At 32.5% G+C, this 21,051-nt stretch overlaps 1 protein-coding gene across 1 annotated transcript in view; it reads left to right on the forward strand.

Annotated features, from left to right (window-relative positions):
- Positions 1–21,051, forward strand: part of LOC105544651 (latrophilin-3-like) — a gene marked incomplete at its 3' end in the record, with an annotated part of 429,398 nt that overhangs the window by 305,901 nt on the left and 102,446 nt on the right. The window contains exon 3 of the mRNA XM_011987212.1: positions 19,574–19,801. Within this exon, the coding sequence (XP_011842602.1) occupies positions 19,747–19,801 (55 nt within the window). The remainder of the gene's footprint in view (positions 1–19,573; positions 19,802–21,051) is intronic.

The raw sequence follows: 21,051 nt of genomic DNA on the forward strand, positions 1-21,051 counted from the left end.
ACACACACACACACACACACACACACACACACACACACACACACACACACAAAAGCAGGAGAAGAGTAGAAAGGGTTTTGCCATGTTAGCCAGACTGGTCTGGAACTGCTGACCTCAAACAGTCCACCCGCCTTAGCCCCCCAAATGCTGCTACTGCAAACATGACCCATGGAGCCTGGCCAGCATTGACTCTTGTTAGGACTTTTCTATGCTGTCCACTCCTCCCTATTTTATTTCTTTACTTATTTATTAATAAAATTATTTATGTAGTTAGTTATTTTGTTCGGTTCATGTGAAAACACTGAATAAATATACAGAAATAAATGAAAAAATATTTTACCAAATCTTGAAAAAAGCACCATTCAGAAATATATCTGATACATCACTAAAAAAAAAAAAAAAAAAAAAGATTCATAGCGTTTTTCAGTTCAATACATCTAAACTTAATTTCAGCCATAGTTTGAGCCTCTATTCAAATTGCATAAAATCAAAACAGTCAAATACACCAGAAAAATCGAATGAGTTTTCCATTATTAAGTCAGAAAATTCATAGCCCAATTTTAATCTGACAACATGGTCAAGTTTTGGTGAGGTGGTCGTTCCTATTTTATTATTATTAAGCTATGGTAGCATTTGCTTTTTAAAGATAGTTATTGTATATAGAATAGTGATGATACACACACACACACACGCACACACACAATTTTATGCAAAAGAAAGCTGACTATTTGATCTGTAAAGATATTAACATACCATGAATAAATTATCTGCACCAAAGTGCTTGGTACAAAAATGTTATGGAATCAAGGATTTTAACCGTATACCCTTCAGCTCATTATAAGCAGAAGTTGCTTCCCAGTTTCATTGTATGTTTTCTTCAGTTTCTCTGAGACATTTGACCAATGTGGTCCAGCGATAGAAGTGTGTGTAAGAGAAGGACACAGAAAGCTAATATTATCTCCTTTTCACTTGTCTTCAGGGATTTAAGAGGCTGTCCATAATTGAAAATGTATCTTACTGTGGATTTGTGGGTTGGAATCAGTACATTCTGCCATAATATGATGATATGTCTTTATCGCTATTATTTTTAAAAGCTTTAATTATTTTGACACTGTATATATACACACACACATATATATATAGTGTTGAAATATGTATATTTTTTACTACAGAATTGGTGGAAAAAACTTGCCAGTTTTTAGTGTTTAATGTATTACATTTCTCATCTTCAAAAAAAGGCTTGAAATAGGTGATTTTAAGAGTTTTCATTAGTTCTGAAACACTGTGATTATCCAAATGTGGACTTTGTACTTTTTACATATATTAAACTATTTTAATTAATTTCTCCATAAAAATGTCTTAAAAGTCACGTTTCATTTTTTTCTTATGAATTTGCTTGGAGAATAAAACATAAAATAATAATCACTTTCATTTGGGACAGAATCCTCCATATCCAATAAAAAGTTTATATATGTCAGAGTACTTATGGGCATTTAGGATGAACTATATGCTAAAAGGATTAATGCCACACTTCTTTTCTAATAATTTTAGATCTTCTGCTTAATGTTAAGATATACGAGCTCATACTGAGGTATGTGTTTGTTTAAAAGCATTTCCAGTGATGTCAAAGTGATTATGGTAATAGTGTTAGTGAACTTTTGCTTTTTTGGCTGGACCACTGTGAATCAACAAAGCAAAAGAGAAAGGGAAAAAAAAAAAGAAACACAGAGAGGTCATGTCTGAGAGTAGCTAATGGATGTTTTTGGTTTAATGATCTCTAAAATGTACTTTTTAATGCTCCTTAGAATTCGAAGAAACTTCTCCATTAGATTAACTGTTTTAATCACTGGAAACACTGATGTTCTCCAGATGGCCAATCACATTTGTTTTTGGCTTCTGCTATATGTTTTCATATCTGAATCTCTACAAAATCTGGGCAATCCAATATAGAGCTCTTTGACTCCTTCTATATGAAATAAAGAGGATCATTGTTATATCTCTTTCTTGGATCTGGATAATGATGTCTTGCCATTTGATATTTACTGGCAGTATTCAGCAAATTTGCTCTTAAGTATTGATTTATAATAATACTTGCTTTCCTACCAAAAAAAATTGTAGGTACATGTCTGTGTGCACATGTGTGAGTGCACATGTGTGAGATTTATCTGTACTAATGTGAACTCAAAAGAAAAACACAAATTTTATTTCAGTTAATGTTATGTTTCCATGGTAAAGAAAAAACCTATAGAAATATACCATAAAAAATTCTTAAGAATTTCTTTCTGTAATGTGGATCATATAGAAAATACTTAACAGATCTTTGCCCGATTGATAGACATTAAAGCTATACTTCAGCTGAACTGACAGGTGAACTGTCAACATTTTTCTCTTTCTTTTTCTTTTTTTCCCCTTCTTTTAAAAATTGTTAGATGTTAGCTATTAGCAGATCAACTCTAGACAAAATTGTCAAGGAGATGCCTCCTGACGTCTGGACTCTTCAACATTTTTTTTCTTTTTTTGACACCAGGCTTCCAACCAGATCCTAAGTTTTCCTTTATATAATCCCTGAGTATAAATCAACTACTTATGCTAGAAAATTTACATATTATAAAAAAGGAGCTTATGAAGAGATGTTTAGACACACATAATGTTTAAACATATAAATACACACACCGCCCCCCATGCAAGGGCCATTCTCAAAAAAATGTATTGGTTATATTACCTACCTACCTTCCTATAGCGTAGCTTGGTGACAAATAGAGTTGGGATGTAAAGCATTCCTTATATCTACAAAAGTACCCAATGTAAGGTCTCTGCCCACTGATAGGAATGATTCTTAAAAGGGATCTATTGTATGAAAGCCTTTAAATTATTTTATTATAAGTAGAATAAAAAATACAGGAAATTGGTAAAGATTAAATTAGCAGAAACTGTTTGCAGAGCCCAACACTGAAGAAAACACCATGGTGCATAAGTCTTGATTAAAGTGATTAAATAAATTTGAGGAGTAAAAGAATGGTGTAAATTCACTGAAACATGTGTATTAGAGGTGAAATGACCATACTAGTGTTTGCATGATGGTTTAAAATTTTGATATTCACATCGACAGTGCTCCTAATGATATGGATTCTCTCTCTTTTTTTTATTAGCATGCTTGTTATCTGCAAGAATACAAAATTATCAATTTAATTTTTAAAACAATTTTAAGCTTCATTGAGGTATAATTAACAATTAGGATTTGTATATAGTTAAGGTTCACAAGTGATTTTTTGATGCATGTATGCTTTGTGAAATTGTTATCACAATCAAGCTAGTTAACATATCCATCTCCCAGTTACTATTTTCTTTTCTTTTGATTTAAATTTGTGATAACACTTAAGATCTATTCTATCAGAAAATTTGAAGCATGTACTCTTATTAATTGTATTACCATACTGTACATTAGATCTTGAGAATTCATTTAGCTTGCGTAACTGAAACTTTATACCCTTTGATCATCATCTCTCCTCTGTCCATCTCCTTCTCCACTGTCACTGTCAGCTCCCATTCTGCTTTCTACTGCTATGAGCTTGACTATTTTAGATTCCAAATATAAGTGAGGTCATTCAATATTTGTTGTTCTGTGCCTGGCTTATTTTACTTAGAATAATGCCCTCCAGGTTCATTCATATTGTTTCAAATAGCAATAGTTTCTTCAAATTTAAGGCTGAATAATATTTTATTGTCTAAATATGCCACATTTTCTGTATCAGTTTGTTAATATTCAAAATATGTAAGAAACTCTTAAAATTCCATAGCAAAAAAAATTAAATAACAGTTTAAAAATGAGCAAAGGTGGCATGGTGGCTCACGCCTGTAACTACAGCACTTTGGGAGGCTGAGGCAGGCAGATCACCTGAGGTCAAGAGTTCAAGACCAGCCTGATCAACATAGTGAAACCCCGTCTCTACTAAAAATACAAAAACTAGCTTGGCGTGGTGGCGGGTGCCTGTAATCTCAGCTACTCAGGAGACTGAGGCACGAGAATCTCTTGAACCCAGGAGGCAGAGGATGCCATGAGCAGAGATCGTGCCGCTGCACTCCAGTCTGGGTGACAGAGCGAGACTCTTTCTCAAAAAAAAATATAAAAATAAATAAAAAATAAAAAGGAGCAAAGACCTAAATAGACATTTTTTCTAAGGAAGACATACAAATGGTCACCAAGTATATGAAATGGTGCTCAACATCAGGGAAATGCAGATAAAATCCAGAATTCTTATTTTCAAGCCACAGCCAACCACTCTAAAAGACATTGATACTTGCTGAACAGTTTACAATAATCAATATTGATATCTTAAATATAGAAAAATTAAAATGTACTTAACACACCCTTAGTAATATGTTGGCCGTGGTCATGAACATTCATTTATTTCAGGCAGCCAGGGTTTGAAATTATATAATTGCAATGACCTAATTAATACAATGACCTAATTAAGCTCAATGATAGGATTTAATCAAATTAAAGAATTTCATGCACTTTTTCATTCTTGCTAAAATTACCAAGTGATTACAAAGTTTTATTCATGCAGTGAATATAGAAAATAACAAAAAACAAAAGACAAAGAAAAGAAAAGAAAGTCAGAATGGTTTTCTGTAAATAGTGTGTGATATCTGAGGATGCCAATATTTAGGGCTTGGTTTTCTCAGCCTCTTTATAGGAAGATGGACCTCAAAATTATTCAACTCTAAAAGGCCAAAAAGAGCCACCATATATGTACATGTCCTTCATGTGGACAAAACCACCACAGTTTGTTAAGATTAAAAAAAAAACAAAAACAAACAAACAAAATGCAATCTTGACAAATGGTGAAATTTTATTTTATGAACTCCAAAGCTCATAAAATAAAATTAATCCATGGAAACCTTAATGTTAGGAAGGGATTGGGATTTTATATATTAATGAGTATTTTTTTTTTTGTCAAGACCATATGGAAGTTTGAAAGATGGTATATCCATGTTTTATTTTAAAATCACATATTAGAATATACATTTTAATAATGATAAAATAAGATATACCATGGAGAAAAAAGAAAGAAGGAACTGTTTTCACAAGGCCACTATTTTATTTAGTTGATTAAATGATCTTCTTACTCTTTGACAGAAAAAAGTAAAGATCTTCCCTTTATTTTAACATTTTTAGAAAAAAAAAGTAAAAGATGTAAACTTTGTGATTAGACTGTCATTTTTCATACATAGCATTTTTAAAAAATTACTAATATAAATCTTCATAAAAGCAAAAATATGTTTTCTTTCTGAATGCTATTGTCTTGAGATATTTCAGGAAACATCTAAAATATCACTAAAAAATAAATCAATGTCCAAAAAAAAAGAAGAAAATAATTTGGGGGTTAGCTGTCAAAACTGTGTCTTATTTTAACAATCACAGACATGCTAGAAGAGCCAAAACAAGAAAGCAGAGATAACCTTTGATTCTAAAACAGATAAATGAAAGATTTATAATTACTCTCACACAATTTTTAACTCTCAAAAAATTGGCACAAATGTAGTTATTGAATTAAACAGTGCTTTAATCTCAAGTTGCGTCAACACTTTTCATTGTAAAAAATTATCTGCTTTATCAGTCATCACTGTGAAATTAATTTTGAGAAGATTTAAGTAAAATATTAGCTTAAAAGTATTCAGATATCATATTTTTAATAATCTACCAGCTTGGTTATTTCTGATGGATTTTCCATCACAGTCAATCTGTGTTCCCTTACTTTATTTCTAGCTGGAGCCAAGTATTAAACAGTGACACTATATATCTTTCTGTACAATTTGCCAATTTGGGTTACTCCGGAACCTAGGTGATCCTGAATTGTCCTTGTGAATCACCATTCTGCCGAGAAAAGACTGAACAAAGAAATGATTTATTTACTGAAACGTCAATGTATTTTTTAAGCTACATAACTCAAAGATGTTTTACCCAAGATAGAAAAGACTTTTTGCAGGGATCAAAGTAGTGGTATCTTTAAATAAAAATAGGAGCCTTTAAACCATTTTAGGAAATGTTTTAATTATCAAAAAAATAAAATTGTATTAAAAAGTTTTCCACAGGCTTTTATATTTAAAAGTAGTCTTTGTAAAAATAGTTTTGGAAAGTCACTTTTATGCTGCTATTTTGCAAGTTTTCTGTATTTCAGGTGCATGGTCTCTAGAATGGGTTGCTGCTTGGCCTAAATTAACTCAAATGTAACTTGGTGATAATTATATAATATATCTTGCAACCTAATGGGAAATAAAAATAATTACTTTGTATAATACTATCTGACTCAAATCACTGGGATGAGTTCATTGAAATTTCCGAATTTGAGGTGCTGTGAATAGCATAGACTACCAGAGTATGCAGTGTAAAGAACTCTAAGTGAGATATGTCTGTCCACTTTTGTATTTACCTCTTCATAACTTTCACATTTCTTAATGAGGCTGTTCTTTTTCAAGTGCTGTTCTTTCCACTAACCAAATTCTCTTTGGGGTTTTCCTATTGTCTTAGTTAAAGATACTATATTTGATTGATTTAATTATCTCTCTACATCATAAAATTTATATTATTTTTATAGACATCTTTAGGAGTCATTCAGTGTGATTTTAAAAATAAGTGCTTGACATATTTACTTTGTGGTGCCATTGATTTTACCACTATAAAATATACCAAAGTATACAAAATGTATACACATAGCAATTAAATAATGATAGCACTGAATTATGGATTCATAGACATTCTGTTGTTGTGCTATGTTATTAAAGAAAATTATAGGCCTGGCGCAGTGGCTCACTCCTGTAATCCCAGCATTTTGGGAGGCCGAGGCGGGCAGATCACCAGAGGTCGGGAGTTCGAGATCACCGTGGCCAACATGGTGAAGCCCTGTCTCTACGAAAAATACAAAATTAGCCAGGCATGGTGGCGCAGGCCTGTAATCTCAGCTACTCAGGAGGCTGAGGCAGGATAATGCTTGAACTCAGGAGGCGATGGTTGCTGTGAGCCGAGATCATGCCACTGCACTCCCGCCTGGGCAGCAAGAGCAAAACTCCGTCAAAAAAAAAAATTATGAAATTTCGAGTTCCAATATTTATTTTATAAATACATGAATGAATGTCATAATTAAAATCTATATGCTATCATAACTACTTATATGTATGTTTAAATATATAATCTATATGAGTTAGTAAGAGTACATTAATGACTAAGTATAATGTGTTCTGTTATAAAGTTCTTTAATTATAGGCATCTAAACAGGACCTAACTTATAATATATTCTGCTCATATATTTAAATACATTAAATACGTTCTGCTCATGTATTTAAAGATATTAGCCAAATTAGTCCAGTGATTCCTTTTCTACTTAGATCCTACCACTTGGAAATTCTCCCCTCATCCCCTGTTTTTTTTGACTTACTGTTTTCTCACAACCTTTTGCTAAGTGACACCTAGAACATGGTAGGGTGCTTTATAGTTTGTCTAATGCTGCTCTAGTTCAATTTCTACACTGATAAGACTAAGCGAGATGAGTGGACACTGATAGGACTAACTAAGCGAGATGAGTGGAACAAATGGATCCATTCCATTTGTTGGATCTATTTCCATTTTGCCCAGCAAGTTTCTATTTTGACTACCAATTAAAATCCTAAAAGCTGAGGAGATATTTTTGACTGCAAAGCAGTCTTCCTTATCCTGGAACTTGGCATGTCAATATCTCTATCTAATCCTTTCCTTAGTTAGGTCATCACTGCTTTATTGGTCATCACTGTGAAGTCAATTTTGCGAAGATGTAAATAAAATGTTAGCTTAAGGGTATTAGATATCATATTTTTAATAACCTGCCAGCTTGGTTGTTTCTGATGGATTTTCCATCACAGTCAATCTGTGTTCCCTTACTTTATTTCCAGCTGGAGCCAAATATTAAACATTACCATAGTTAGAATGAAATGAAATAATGTTATCAGTATGTTGGCACCTATTAAAAACCCTTCAGAAAAAGCTGTTATTATTGTTATTATCTTATTCTACTAAGTTGTATTTATTTTAAGGGTTCTTAAAATTGAACAATTCAATAATTATGTATAATTATGAAGAACTTCAAGGATTAAAATTACTTTCAGTATTATATTCTTCCCCATGGAGATTATACTTTATGGCTCAATCATCTGTTTTAATAGTTAGCTTTTGTAAAATGACCTATTACGTAATTTGGTAGCTACGTATAAATGCAAATTATCAAACCATTACTGTAAAAAAAAATGTGTTGTTGAATTTATATTTTCAAAATATGTCTTTGTAAACTTACTATGTTAGCTATTGATTTTAAAATGATAAATATGTATTTAAATAAATTCTCAATCAGGCTAAAGTTACAGCAGAGATTCTGCATCATCTAGCACAACCTCAGAAACTCTCCCTTGGCAGTAATCGTCCCTGCCTCCCTTTGGGTACTTTAGGCACTGATATTCCATAATGGGCCATTAAGAAAGGTGCTTAATTTGAGACCCATCTAGGTGTGCCATACTGAGATGAGATAATTTCAAAAACATGTATTTTCTCTCTTGCCTGGTTGCTACTGATACACTACTGATAATGAAATATGGGAAATTTATATTGCGATATTTTGTGAGTTGCAAGAGACTACATTTCTTTCATAATCTCAAGAACAATTTAAGACTTATTATACAGCTATCCTTTTATGTAAATAATTATTTTAAATGTGTTAATTTTTCTGCTATACATGCATTTATTTCCATTATTTTACAGTAATCTTTTCTCATTACTGTTTAAGCCCCTTTTGAAAAAAATATTGAAATTTTAAAAAATGTGAAAATCAAGGGTTTTAAACTCAAATTTTCCATGTGAAAGAGATACATGGGACTGACCCTCATGGTAACCAAACATCAGTGAAACGATGTTATGTTAACCTAGCTCATGATGAGATATACCTTCCCCTGCATTCCTCTTTGTCTTGGAAAGTGTTCAAAGAAAGTGTAAGTAGATGTGTATTTTTTCCTTTTCCACTGGAAGGAGTTGGAATAGGATGAATTTGACTTTACGACCTCAATTCTTACAACTTCTCTATTCTAGGCTTTATTTTTAAGTCAGTTATTTAGGAACTGTCATTGTTGTCAGAGAAACAGTGTTAAGAAATGAGATATTGTTTCCTAGTTTAGACCCTGAAATACATACTGTAGCTTCATATGATTTGGATTATTTAAGAAGATATTTAAAGCTCATTATTTTCAGCTATGGAATTTTTTTTAACCAAACTTGACTATAGTGCCAGTTGCATTGATAATGATTTTAGAATTTCACAGGATAAGGATGACATTGATTTGATATTTAAATCAAATCCTGGAATTCCATTTATAACACAGATTGTCACTAGATACAATATATTGTCACGATTATCAATCATGAACTACTCAGGTGATTTTATTTATTCAATTGCCATGGGTATAGGCTTATTAGTCTATCCTAATCATAAAGGCTCTAAGATAGTAAAAATGCAGTAAATATTAGAAACATTTGAGGATACGTTGACCTATCATATACCAAGTTTCATCTTTGAGTTAGAATTAGTATGAGAAAGTCACAACTAATTCAACTTCGAAAATATATTTGGTTATTCTCAGTAATATTTAGAATAATCTCAGTTCCCTTTTTAGGAAAATTAATAATAGAATTAAATACTCTTACTGATTGAAATTATATTGATATATTTTGAAATCTTTTAAAAACTTTTATATGGTAAGTACCTTTCTCTTTTTTTTCTGATTGTTTTCAACTTTTGTTGTAACTTAAAAAGCAATGGCTTGCCTTCTGAGGAACCTGGAAGATCATGATTCTTGGTTACTCTCCTAAAGAAATCTGTGATGTTGCCCTTTATTTACCCAATACATGCATGAGTAAAATGGGTTATTGCTATCTCTTCAGATGTGTCAAAGACATATATAATGCCAGATAAAAATTATTCAGTGAAGATATTGAGGGTCTTCTGTTTATGGCATGATTCTTGCAGGCTAAAGTTTGTTTATTCTAGGTCTTCAACTCACTCCGTTCATCCCACAAGTTAAAGACTAATCACACCTAGCTGAAAGCTCCTCACATAAGCTCCTTTACATAAGATATGCTACAGAGTCTGTAGTCAGTATAAGTGATGAGAAGCAGTAGAATCTGAAGACTGAAAACACAACCCTTGGGTCTAGACTGCTTAGATGCAAATCTGGGCTTGATTAATTTTAACTATGTGGCCTCAACAAGTTCTTTAACTCTCCATCCCTCGGTTTCCTCATTTACCAATTAGGAATAAAATAGCCCCTTTCTTATGGAGTTACTATACGATTAACAATAATGTTCATAGTTAGAAGTAATTAAATGAGTTAATACATGGGAGGCTTTCAGAACACTGGCATATTAAGGGCTTAATAAATGTTAGTAGCTACTATGAGGAAGATGATTATTTTTCTTGGTTCTCTGTAGATTTTGGAATAAATTCATACATTCCTGTTTGAAATGGATTTATTTACTTTCAGATAGACACCTATTATGTTCTGAATGTTTTAAGTGTAACTTACTTGCCCTTCCTGATTTCTACTAGACTTGGAATCATAAAAATCAATCCTTGATTGTTATCATAAATGACATATTGTAAATAGTTGTTAATTTTTTTGAATATATTTTAAAATTATAGCTATGTTCATTTAGACTTGTTTTTCACAACTAATTATCATGAATATTTGAGATTTTATGAGTGATTTTATTTTTAAAGAGCAAAGGTTCTATTTTACCAATTGTACATATAGAAAGAACATGAGATCCATTTTTTGCTTTTAATTATTGGGTAGTCAAGCAAGTGTTTTCCAAATTAATTGATTTTAACATAATTATTTATATATACCTTTAGTTTAAAACTCACTGATTTTATTTCCAGTTGAACATATCAATATAGACAAATATTATCAAAGCCTATTGGAAATGTTCTCCAATCAAATGCTTTATGGGATCTCAGAAAGGATGTTAACTCAAGGGCACTTCATAAGAAAGTGATCCTGTGTCGAACGTTAATCTATTTCCTGGATAATAGATGTGCTGCTCTACAGCCAAAAAATAACAATGTTCATTAAATATAAATTTATTTCTAGACATTAACAGACATTTCTTAAATCACAACACTGAGAGACAATTACATGAAACTTTTATGCTAGAAAAGTTTCTTATTAAAATTACCCTAGAGAGATTATTTGTCTTTTCTTAGCATCAAGTTATAATATTTAAAATATGATTATAAGGAGATGTGCCTTTTTTACTTCAGCAATAAAAAAATAAATATTATTTGCCAGTGTTTCAGATGATGTGTTGAGATTTAGCATCTAATTGCTTGAAACACGTTTTAGGTAACCTTAAAATTAAGGTTAACCATAAAATTCACTGAAGAGAAATAAGTCTTTCTTGCTCTGATCTCTCTGAAACTTATGTAGGGGATTGCAGGGAAGAAATGAGGGAAGAATGGAGGCATGACTCAAAGTTGTAGTGGAAGTGTCACTTTATACCTGAACTACGCTCCCTACTCCCAATTTGATTCAACTTTTTACTGTGTCTTCTGTGCCTATCCTATGTTTTTTCCCTTCTGTTTTCCCTCATGACTTATGTTTGCTTCCACACTGACAAGACATAACAGTGATATTTCTACAATTTGAAAAATTGTTGACTTAACATTCTTTAAATAGTATATTAATTTAAATCACATGCTGGACTTATAGGTCATTGTGAACTCCCACCATACTAACTCTGGCAAATATTGTTACTGATACTGATTGCCTAAAGTATTTTTCTTTTCTCTCCATTTTCTCCTATATACCGTGACCAATTTAATCTTCTAAAAGCATGGTATTTACAATGGACCTTCTGATTCTATCCCCTTTTCTACTTGACCACTCACAATCTTTTATTGAATGTTCTTCTATCCCGCTTACCACTAAATGCAATCTAATTTACCATTTATAACCCCACTTTTAAATATAAATCCTTCACTAAATGAGAACAAGAATTTTTCTCATTGATTGAATGCCTACTCTTGCCAGGAAACTTTATAGCTTCTTATATATATTACCTTTATTTAAGCCTTAAACCACCTGGTAAAGTAAGTATAAAATTCACATGTGAACATTAGGGTATAGAAAATTTAAATAATCTGCTTATGTCATACAGCTCACAACTCAAAGAGAAAGAACTTAAAACTGTCCTTTTCACACTCCAAAGCTCATATTATGTCCTCTATTCATGCTGCTCCTCATGGCCCAGATTTTTTGATGTTTTATACTTGAAAACAGTAGCTTAGTTTTTTTAAAAAAAATGTGTGCAGATATGAAGGACTAGGAAAATATGACTACATTCAGTTCTAGGTCAAGGTAAATACATATTTACTATAGATGAAATTTCTTCCAAGTTGTGTTTGACTTGAATATGTTATAAAATATACATCTATCCAGATAAGTCATTGCTGCCAGTTGCATAACAATACCATTCTATCTAAAAGTGCTGTAATTATCTGGAATCAATATTTGATCTCAAATAGCATAATGACTGCTAAGCAGTGTTATGCAAATTTGGGACTGTGGCAAAAATATTATACTAAAAAATGCAAAAGCTGCATTTTTTCTGTGATGTCACTCTCTAAATAATAGTTTATTAATATAATGATTCATTTAACACTTCTATTGACTCAGGCTCCTCATATCAAACCAAAGATCATTTAAAAAATTGAATTTGCAACAAAATGTTTGAATATTTAGGAGCAATGTAGAAGACTATAACAGTTTTGGGGATATATTTGCTATAAATATTTATTCCCATTCTTAAAAGACAATACTTGAGATAATTTCTATGTGTTGTGTTGATATATTTTGTGTCTTTAACTGTTATACATTTCATGATTTGAAACCAATCAAATTGAATGTATATTCCTTGGTATAGTCTTCAAAATATTTCCTATTCCACCCTAATAGATCCTTCCTATTACTTTCTAAGGCTCCTCACTTCTTCCTGAGAAACCAGATGACTTGCAGTTCTGCAACACGCTGCCTTTTACCACCTCTTTACCTTTACCATAGCAACTCTTAATCCAAAACGTTCTTCCTCCACCTACTGTTGAGTGAGATCTTAGCCATTCTTCAAATTATAGCACAATTACCACTCTCACAGGTCTTCCAGATCTTTCAAGGTGTGTTATCTCCTCTGTTTTTTTCAACTCTTCTTCTTTATCAAATTTGGATTTATATTTTACCACTTGTATTTACTGCATTATTTCATCTTCCTTATCTTCCTCATTGTTTCCTTCTCTTCCTTATTGTTTCCTTCTCTTTCATTGGTTCTTCCTCCTTCTTCTTTAATGCAGGAATTATGCCTTGTATATCTTAACACATCCCCATGACCAAACACAGTGCATACTTGTAATAAATTAAGAAAGAAACACACATGTAAATTTGTTGAATTAAATGTTTCTTGAAAATATTAAAGAAGGTGATTGAAAGTTTGTCCTCTATGAATTTCCAAAGGGAGTTAGCACTATTTAAGAAAGTATTCATTTAACTCATTGTTGCTGCTAACTAAAGTCAATGGTTAAATGCTTTCTACATACTTATTTAATACAAGGTTATTTGACCCCCTAAATATTGAAAAAAAAAAAAAAAAGATCCTTGAATCTTACTGTAAGTGCCTTGGTTTTCAGAGTCAAATTTTCAGGAGAAACTCTATGAATAATGTGAGGACCCAAACTAATGATGCTTTACAGTTCCATAGTATATTCACATGCATTCTGTAAATTGAGAAACAATACATATAATTTTTCAAGAAAACAAGAAAACCTTAAAGGAGAAGCATATGTGTAGGTTTCAGACATTGTAAATTATAGCTAAAATTTACAAAACATAATATATTTTACTGAGTTCAAACTCCTTTGAAACCCATTTTGCTTTTGCCCGATGATGATCATACCAAATATATTAACATTTGCTAGGATGGTGATGGAAAGAACCTGTGTTATAGTCAGGTAATTTTTCTTCTTGCTGTCCTACTCTTTTCCCCTGAGTTAATTGTATCACTTCTTTTTTACTATTTTTGTAGACACAGGGTGTTGCTTTGTTGACCAGCCTGGTCTTGAACACCTGGCCTCAAGCAATCCTCCCACCCTGGTATCTCAAAGTGTTGGGATTACAGGCAGGAGACACCATGCCTACCCTTATTTCTTTTCTTCATATGTCAATGTCATATTATTTTTACCATTTTATCAAGGTGCCAAATTATACCTTAGATACAATTTTATACCACGTTGCTGTAAATTAATTTTATATCATTAAAAAGGTAATTTATGGAGATGGCTTGTTTTGATTTTTAAATAAAAATGGTTTTAAATTTTTCAAATTTTAAAGTCCGTATACTAACCCTGGAAGAATATAGATAACACCCAAGTGATAATTCTGAACGCTCCTAAAATTGTAAGGTCATAGCTATGATTTCCCTCTATGGAACAAGGAAACAAAACAAAACAAAACAAAACATGGGAAACTCCTATATTGCAATTAGAAATTAGGCTATATACCAATTCACCATTATAATAATGCCAAATGGCATTTTTTATATTTTGTATGTGCCAAACATGTCAGAAAATAATGACCTCCAAAAAGCATATGACAAATACAAGTAAATACGCAAAATAAGGTATGGATTAATTAAAATCTGTAAAGTCAATATTGAAGTAGAATTTGTAGTTAGAATGTATAACAAGTGAAAAGTTAAGAGTTGGGGAAATTTAAACATTTATAAAGAAAATATAGTTTCTTGTCCATGGTATTATGATGGGAAAGGTACAGTAATATGCAGTATACTTTGGGGAATGTTTGAGAGTAAATTATCTTACAGAAATGTGATTTAAGAGTAGCTAACACATTCCCAAGATAAGCAGTTTTGAGACTGTAATGTTAACCTCTGTTTGATGTATAGAAAGGAAGCTAATATAAGATAGAAATATAAATTTTTAGCATGATTTGAAAAGAAAATAATACTAAAAAATTAAACTGGGGAAACAATTATGACACTAGAATGCAAGATGAAAGTTTCCAGAAAGTAAAATCAATGTCTCCTATTTAGAAGACTTACTTTTGTTGAAAGGAATAACAAAAAAAATTCAATTTCTTTTAGAGTAGAGTTGTGTTAGATTTGAATAAAAAGTAGCATAGTTAATAAATAAGGAAGTTTCCAAGTAGTTAATGAGGGAAGACTTTAGTTATTTAAGCTTTTTGTAGAATTTCTTTCCATACTATATTCTTTTCTAACTTTCAGTAGAACTAGTATCAAATAACACAACTTTAAAATTCTAAACCTAAACATGAATGATGTGAATTAGGTCATTTTAATCAACTTCACTTTTAAATTGTAGATACTGTGAAGAACAGTGAACTTAGTTTTGTTTGAAGACAGATAACCACCAAGATTTTTATAAGAAAAGAAATTTGTTTGGTGAAGTTAATGACAACATTTCAATGGAAAAATCATAAAAAGTTTTCTTTTAAAAAACTGCTATAATTCAGAGTGGTGATATATATTTTTGTAGGTTATGAGAAATATATTTCTGTAGCTATTAAATGTATATTTCTGTAGCTATTAAAACTTATATTGTATAATTATTGCAAGTTTATTATATATGTCCCCTAATTAGCACAGTATTGGAGTTGTGAGTAAGAGAGAGGCAAGTGGTGAGGCTGGAGTGGGAGAACATGTGACCCTCCTCAAACAATAGTTTTTATTCTTATAAATTCCATTTCCATTACATTATAATTATGAAAACAAATCCCTATGCCTAAATCAAATGTCAAATGTCTGAGTAGAGATGGCTCTTTGTCCTGCTGCAATACCTTAAAAGAAATCATTATTAATAACTAATAGGTATGTACTTCCTTATTCTTTCTATAAAATAACTTTCACCCATTGTTTCAACATTGTAAAATAGGTATCATATGAAATAAATGATTCTGGTTGTAATTGAAGCCAAAGTTAACAATAGTAATACTCATCCTTCACTATGGAAATAATTTTCTCTCCTCCTCCGACAGATGCAGCACTGTAATTAGGGTGGTGTCCTGAAAAGCACCACCCTTTGTGTGTTCTTTGTCCTCTCTTCACGTGCTTTCCTGCCTGCCTCTTGCATCCATGCTGTTCCGGGTTCTCCACTCTTCACAATCAAATAATGTTTCATTTAAGCAAGGCCTAAGTCTTCTTTGGAAATCCCATGTTGTACCCTTCCTTTGCACAATTAATGTTCCTAATTATTTTCATTTATTTTTTTGTTTGTTTGTGCCATAGAGGAAAGAGCACTAATGTTGAAGTCAATTTGGCTTGAAATTCTAGACACATAACATGTCTGATTTTCCTTCTCAGTAAACATGGAACAATGTTATCTGCTTTATATATTTGTATGAATAATTATATTAGGAAATTTGTGTAATATCTAGCACAGTGTGTAAAATGTGGTAAGTACTTAAAGGAAGATTAATTCTTCTCTATGTTGTGACTTCATTTACTTTACTGTGTCCTGTTTTTGTTTTTTTTTTTCCCCCACTACAGTATGGGTTGTGAGAAAAACTCTTCTACTGATTTGCATTTTCTGTAAAATCTACTATGGTAGAAATTTAGTATTATGTGTTTGAGAGAATGAATAAATAATTCATCTAGATTGCAGCTCATAATTTCTTCCAGTAATGAAATGCTATATATATATTTATCTTCTATTTGTGTGTATGCGTTTATATGTGTATGTGTGTGTATACATATATCTCCTGATAACAACTTTTGACTCTTGTATACTCCATGGTCACAGAGGAAGGCAAAAAAGACACAGAAATAGAATGTTGAGGTTTGCTAGGATAGAGCATTGTGATCTTGTTCATGAATCTGTCAATTATCTGTCAACTTAAATATCCCTCTTCAAGTAGCCGTCAGTTATGTTGTGCATGTTAAATAATGTAATTTTAAATTAGCAATTGCTTTTGAAATTTCTTTTGTGAGTTATACACTTATGACATTTGAGAATGGATTTTCAGGTTTTCTTGTGAGTCAGAGTTGCATAAGAGAAAACAAAATGAAAATGTTGTGCATGATTCCTTTTCACTTAGTCTCTGTTTTATCTCAGCCACATATTTAATTTCTTGTCAATGCTTTCTCTGTTTGTAAAGGTAAAATGTTATGAGATTATCTAGAATGAGCTTTGTTTCCCATAATATCAATGAAATTGAAGAGAAAACTCTTTGTATCTATTGTGTCCATATTTAGTACTGTAGGAGCCTATGTATACAATAGTAATAAATAAATTTTTTTTTTAGTTAAATTATCAAATGATCTTGCTTCTTATGGATTCACATTGAAAGGATGAGTAGGACAAAATAATTGCCAATGCTATAGCACCTACCACATGCCAGCACTGTTCTTGGCTATTATTCTGTATTTTATGTAATTAAAAATTACAAATTTTAACTCATTTAATGTTCATAGAACCATATGAATTAAGTAGTATCACCCTACCCATTACATAGATAGAAAAATGGAGATGCTATAGTAAATGACCGTCAACAGGAAAATTGAGATGCTCTGTAGTTAAATGACTTGCCCAACGTAGTAGAACAGTAGTTGAGATCAGGTTGTCTGGCTCCAGAATCTGTGCTCTTAACTACCATGCCGTAAATAACAATATCAAAACATCCGATTAATTTGTGTAATTTTGCCTTTTGTTAAAGACTTTGGTTTTTATTTTGACAGAATGAAGCATATTAATACTTTCCTCAGTAAACAATTTTGAATATCCCTTTTCAGAAGATTTTTAAATTTAATTCTAAAAGTCTGAAATTATTGAAAATATGTATCAATCTCCAGGACAAAGGAAAAAAAAAAGTGAAAGAAAAAAGGAAGGAAGGAAGGAAGGAAGGAAGGAAGGAAGGAAGGAAAGAAGGAAGGAAGGCAGGCAGGAAGAAAGGCAGGCCGGCCCAATTTGTGCTTGATTGATCAGTTTGACAAGTGCTGACTGTAAAAGACGGTGTCTTCAGGATTTGGATCATGTTCCCTTAGTATTTTGATTTCCTAAGATAAATCTGTGAAGACTTTAAGAGGAGGTAACTACACTACTTTGGTTCAATAAAGTTTCTTTTTCAGTGCGTAAACTTATTAATGTTTGACACCTCTCAGCAAGATTCCTCATCTTGAATTGTACAATCCTGGGGAATAGGTTTCATGTTTTCTTCAATATTCTATTCCATGTTTCTGGACCACTGCTTTGTATTTTAGTGAGCATTCAATTAACCTCTGTTGAATGAATTATGTTAAAACTGCCTTTTAATTTAGTTTGTATCTATATGCTTACTGTTTAAAATAAGCTATTTAGAATGACATAAATGAAACTTAAATGAAAATGAAATTTTAGGCATAATAATCTATTTTTAATCATCATACATTGTTATTGAGGTAATACTTTGCCTTGATTTTCAGTACTGAAGCTTTTGACATTCAAACAAAAAGAGTAGCATCTTTTGTAAACATAAATCCATGATGTTCACAGATTTACGGAGATGTTTAGAAAAGTAATGTAGTTAATATGTAGAATAATTTCTGAATGAATATTGCAGCCTGAGATGAAAGTAAGACTCATATATTTACCTTTTCTTTTAAACTTATTTATGATAACAATGATGAATGAAATATTTTACTGTTCTAATGTTGGTGAAATTATACTGTGGTAAAAGCTTACACAAAGTAAGCCCTAAATCCATATATATATGGATATACTGGGAGTTCAAGACCAGCCTGACCAACATGGAGAAACCCTGTCTCTGCTAAAAATACAAAATTAGCCGGGGTGGAGCTACTCAGGAGACTGAGGCAGGAGAATCGCTTGAACCCGGGAGGCTGAGGTTATGGTGAGCCGAGATCTCGCCATTGCGCTCCAGCCTGGGCAAAAAGAGCAAAACTCCATCTCTCTCTCACACACACACACACACACACACACACACACACAAAAAAAAAGGCCGGGCGCAGTGGCTCGGGCCTGTCATCCCAGCACTTTGGGAGGCCGAGGCGGGCGGATCACAAGGTCAGGAGATAGAGGCCATCCTGGCTAACACGGTGAAACCCAATCTTTTACTAAAAACATACAAAATATTAGCCGAGCGTGGTGGCGGGCGCCTGTAGTCCCAGCTACTCAGGAGCCTGAGGCAGGAGAATGGCGTGAACCCGGGAGGCTGAGCTTGCAGTGAGCTTAGATCGCGCCACTGCCCTCCAGCCTGGGTGACAGAGCAAGACTCCATCTCAAAAATAAAATAAAATAAAATAAAAATCATTATATTTAAGTTAATTTGTTCAGTAGAGACTGAATTGTTTATTTCACTAAGATCTGAGGCCAGGATATAAACATGATGGTAATATATGCATTGTATAAATAATGTCTTTGGATTACTTACTTATTTTATACAATAACCCCTCCTTTTTTTTTTTTTTTTTTCTTTTTTGCAGGTTTCAGATTTGGGATATTGGTGTTTCTGTTTCGGAAGAATTATTCTTTTTATTTTTAATTTAAAGAAAATTCATCAGTTTCGGAATACAGAAGAGGAACTAGAAATATACGTATTTTGTTTCACATTTGAACAGTCATTCTTGAGGAATACTCCATACCTGAGTGGACAGCCATGTGGCCATCGCAGCTACTAATTTTCATGATGCTTTTAGCTCCAATAATTCATGGTAAGATTTTTCAGATTTTTGCGTAATGCTTAACGTTTTCTCACTTATTCATACTAGACACTTCCTTAGGATCTTTGCTCTGAGATTACTTTGTAGTTTTTCCTTACCATATGTTAGTATGAGTAAGTTAAAATAAAAGAACATAATGTGTATTTATTTATTTATTTATTTATTTACTTTTTGAATTGGAGTCTCACACTGCCACCCAGGCTCGAGTGCAGTGGCACGATCTCGGCTTAGTGCAAGCTCCGCCTCCCGGGTTCACACCATTCTCCTCAGCCTCCTGAATAGCTGGGACTACAGGCGCCCACCACCACACCTGGCTAATTTTGTTTTTGTATTTTTAGTAGAGATCGGGTTTCACCGTGTTAGCCAGGATGGTCTCCATCTCCTGACCTCGTGATCTGTCCGCTTCCGCCTCCCAAAGTGCTGGGATTACAGGCGTGAGCCACCGCGCCCAGCCCGTAATGTGTATTTTAAGCTGAAATAGTTATGAGTTTTCAGTTGCATTTCTTAAAGTGCCTATTGAAATGTATTTAAAACCAAAAGGCTTTTTAAAAAAAACACTTGCATTTTATTTTTAGACTTTACCACACTTTTGGAAAATCAGCTGAATTATTAATTCTCATTTATTGTGATTTTTTTGGCTTGCATAGTTTCATACTTAAAAAAACATTTTTAATGTAGTAAATTTGGGCATTTGAAAGAAAACTCCAAAAGTAAAATCCTACTTATTCAAAAGTATCTGCTTTGCACAACCGAGTAATTATTTTTTCTCTGAGTATTTACTATTCTGCACAATCTTTAATATACAGAACACAAACTATAATCTCTCAATAAAGGGAAATTATTTTTGTACTATACCTTGTAATGCAGAAACACAAATAAAAAAACAAAAAAACAAAAAACAAAAGAACGGTCAGGCACGGTGGCTCAGGCCTGTAATCCCAGCACTTTAGGAGGCCGAGGCGGGCAGATCACAAAGTCAGGATATCGAGACCATCCTGGCTAACATGGTGAAACCCCGTCTCTACTAAAAATACAAAAAAAAGGTAGCCGAGTGCGGTGGCCGGCGCCTGTAGTCCCAGCTACTCGGGAGGCTGAGGCAGGAGAATGGAGTAAACCAGAGAGGGGAAGCTTGCAGTGAGCCGAGATCGTGCCACTGCACTCCAGCCTGGGCGACAGAGCTAGACTCCATCAAAATAAATAAATAAATAAATAATAACAATATTAATGTCTATTTTCACTTT

This window comes from Mandrillus leucophaeus, unplaced genomic scaffold (genome assembly GCF_000951045.1).
Source record: "Mandrillus leucophaeus isolate KB7577 unplaced genomic scaffold, Mleu.le_1.0 Scaffold304, whole genome shotgun sequence".
NCBI classification, from domain to species: domain Eukaryota; kingdom Metazoa; phylum Chordata; class Mammalia; order Primates; family Cercopithecidae; genus Mandrillus; species Mandrillus leucophaeus.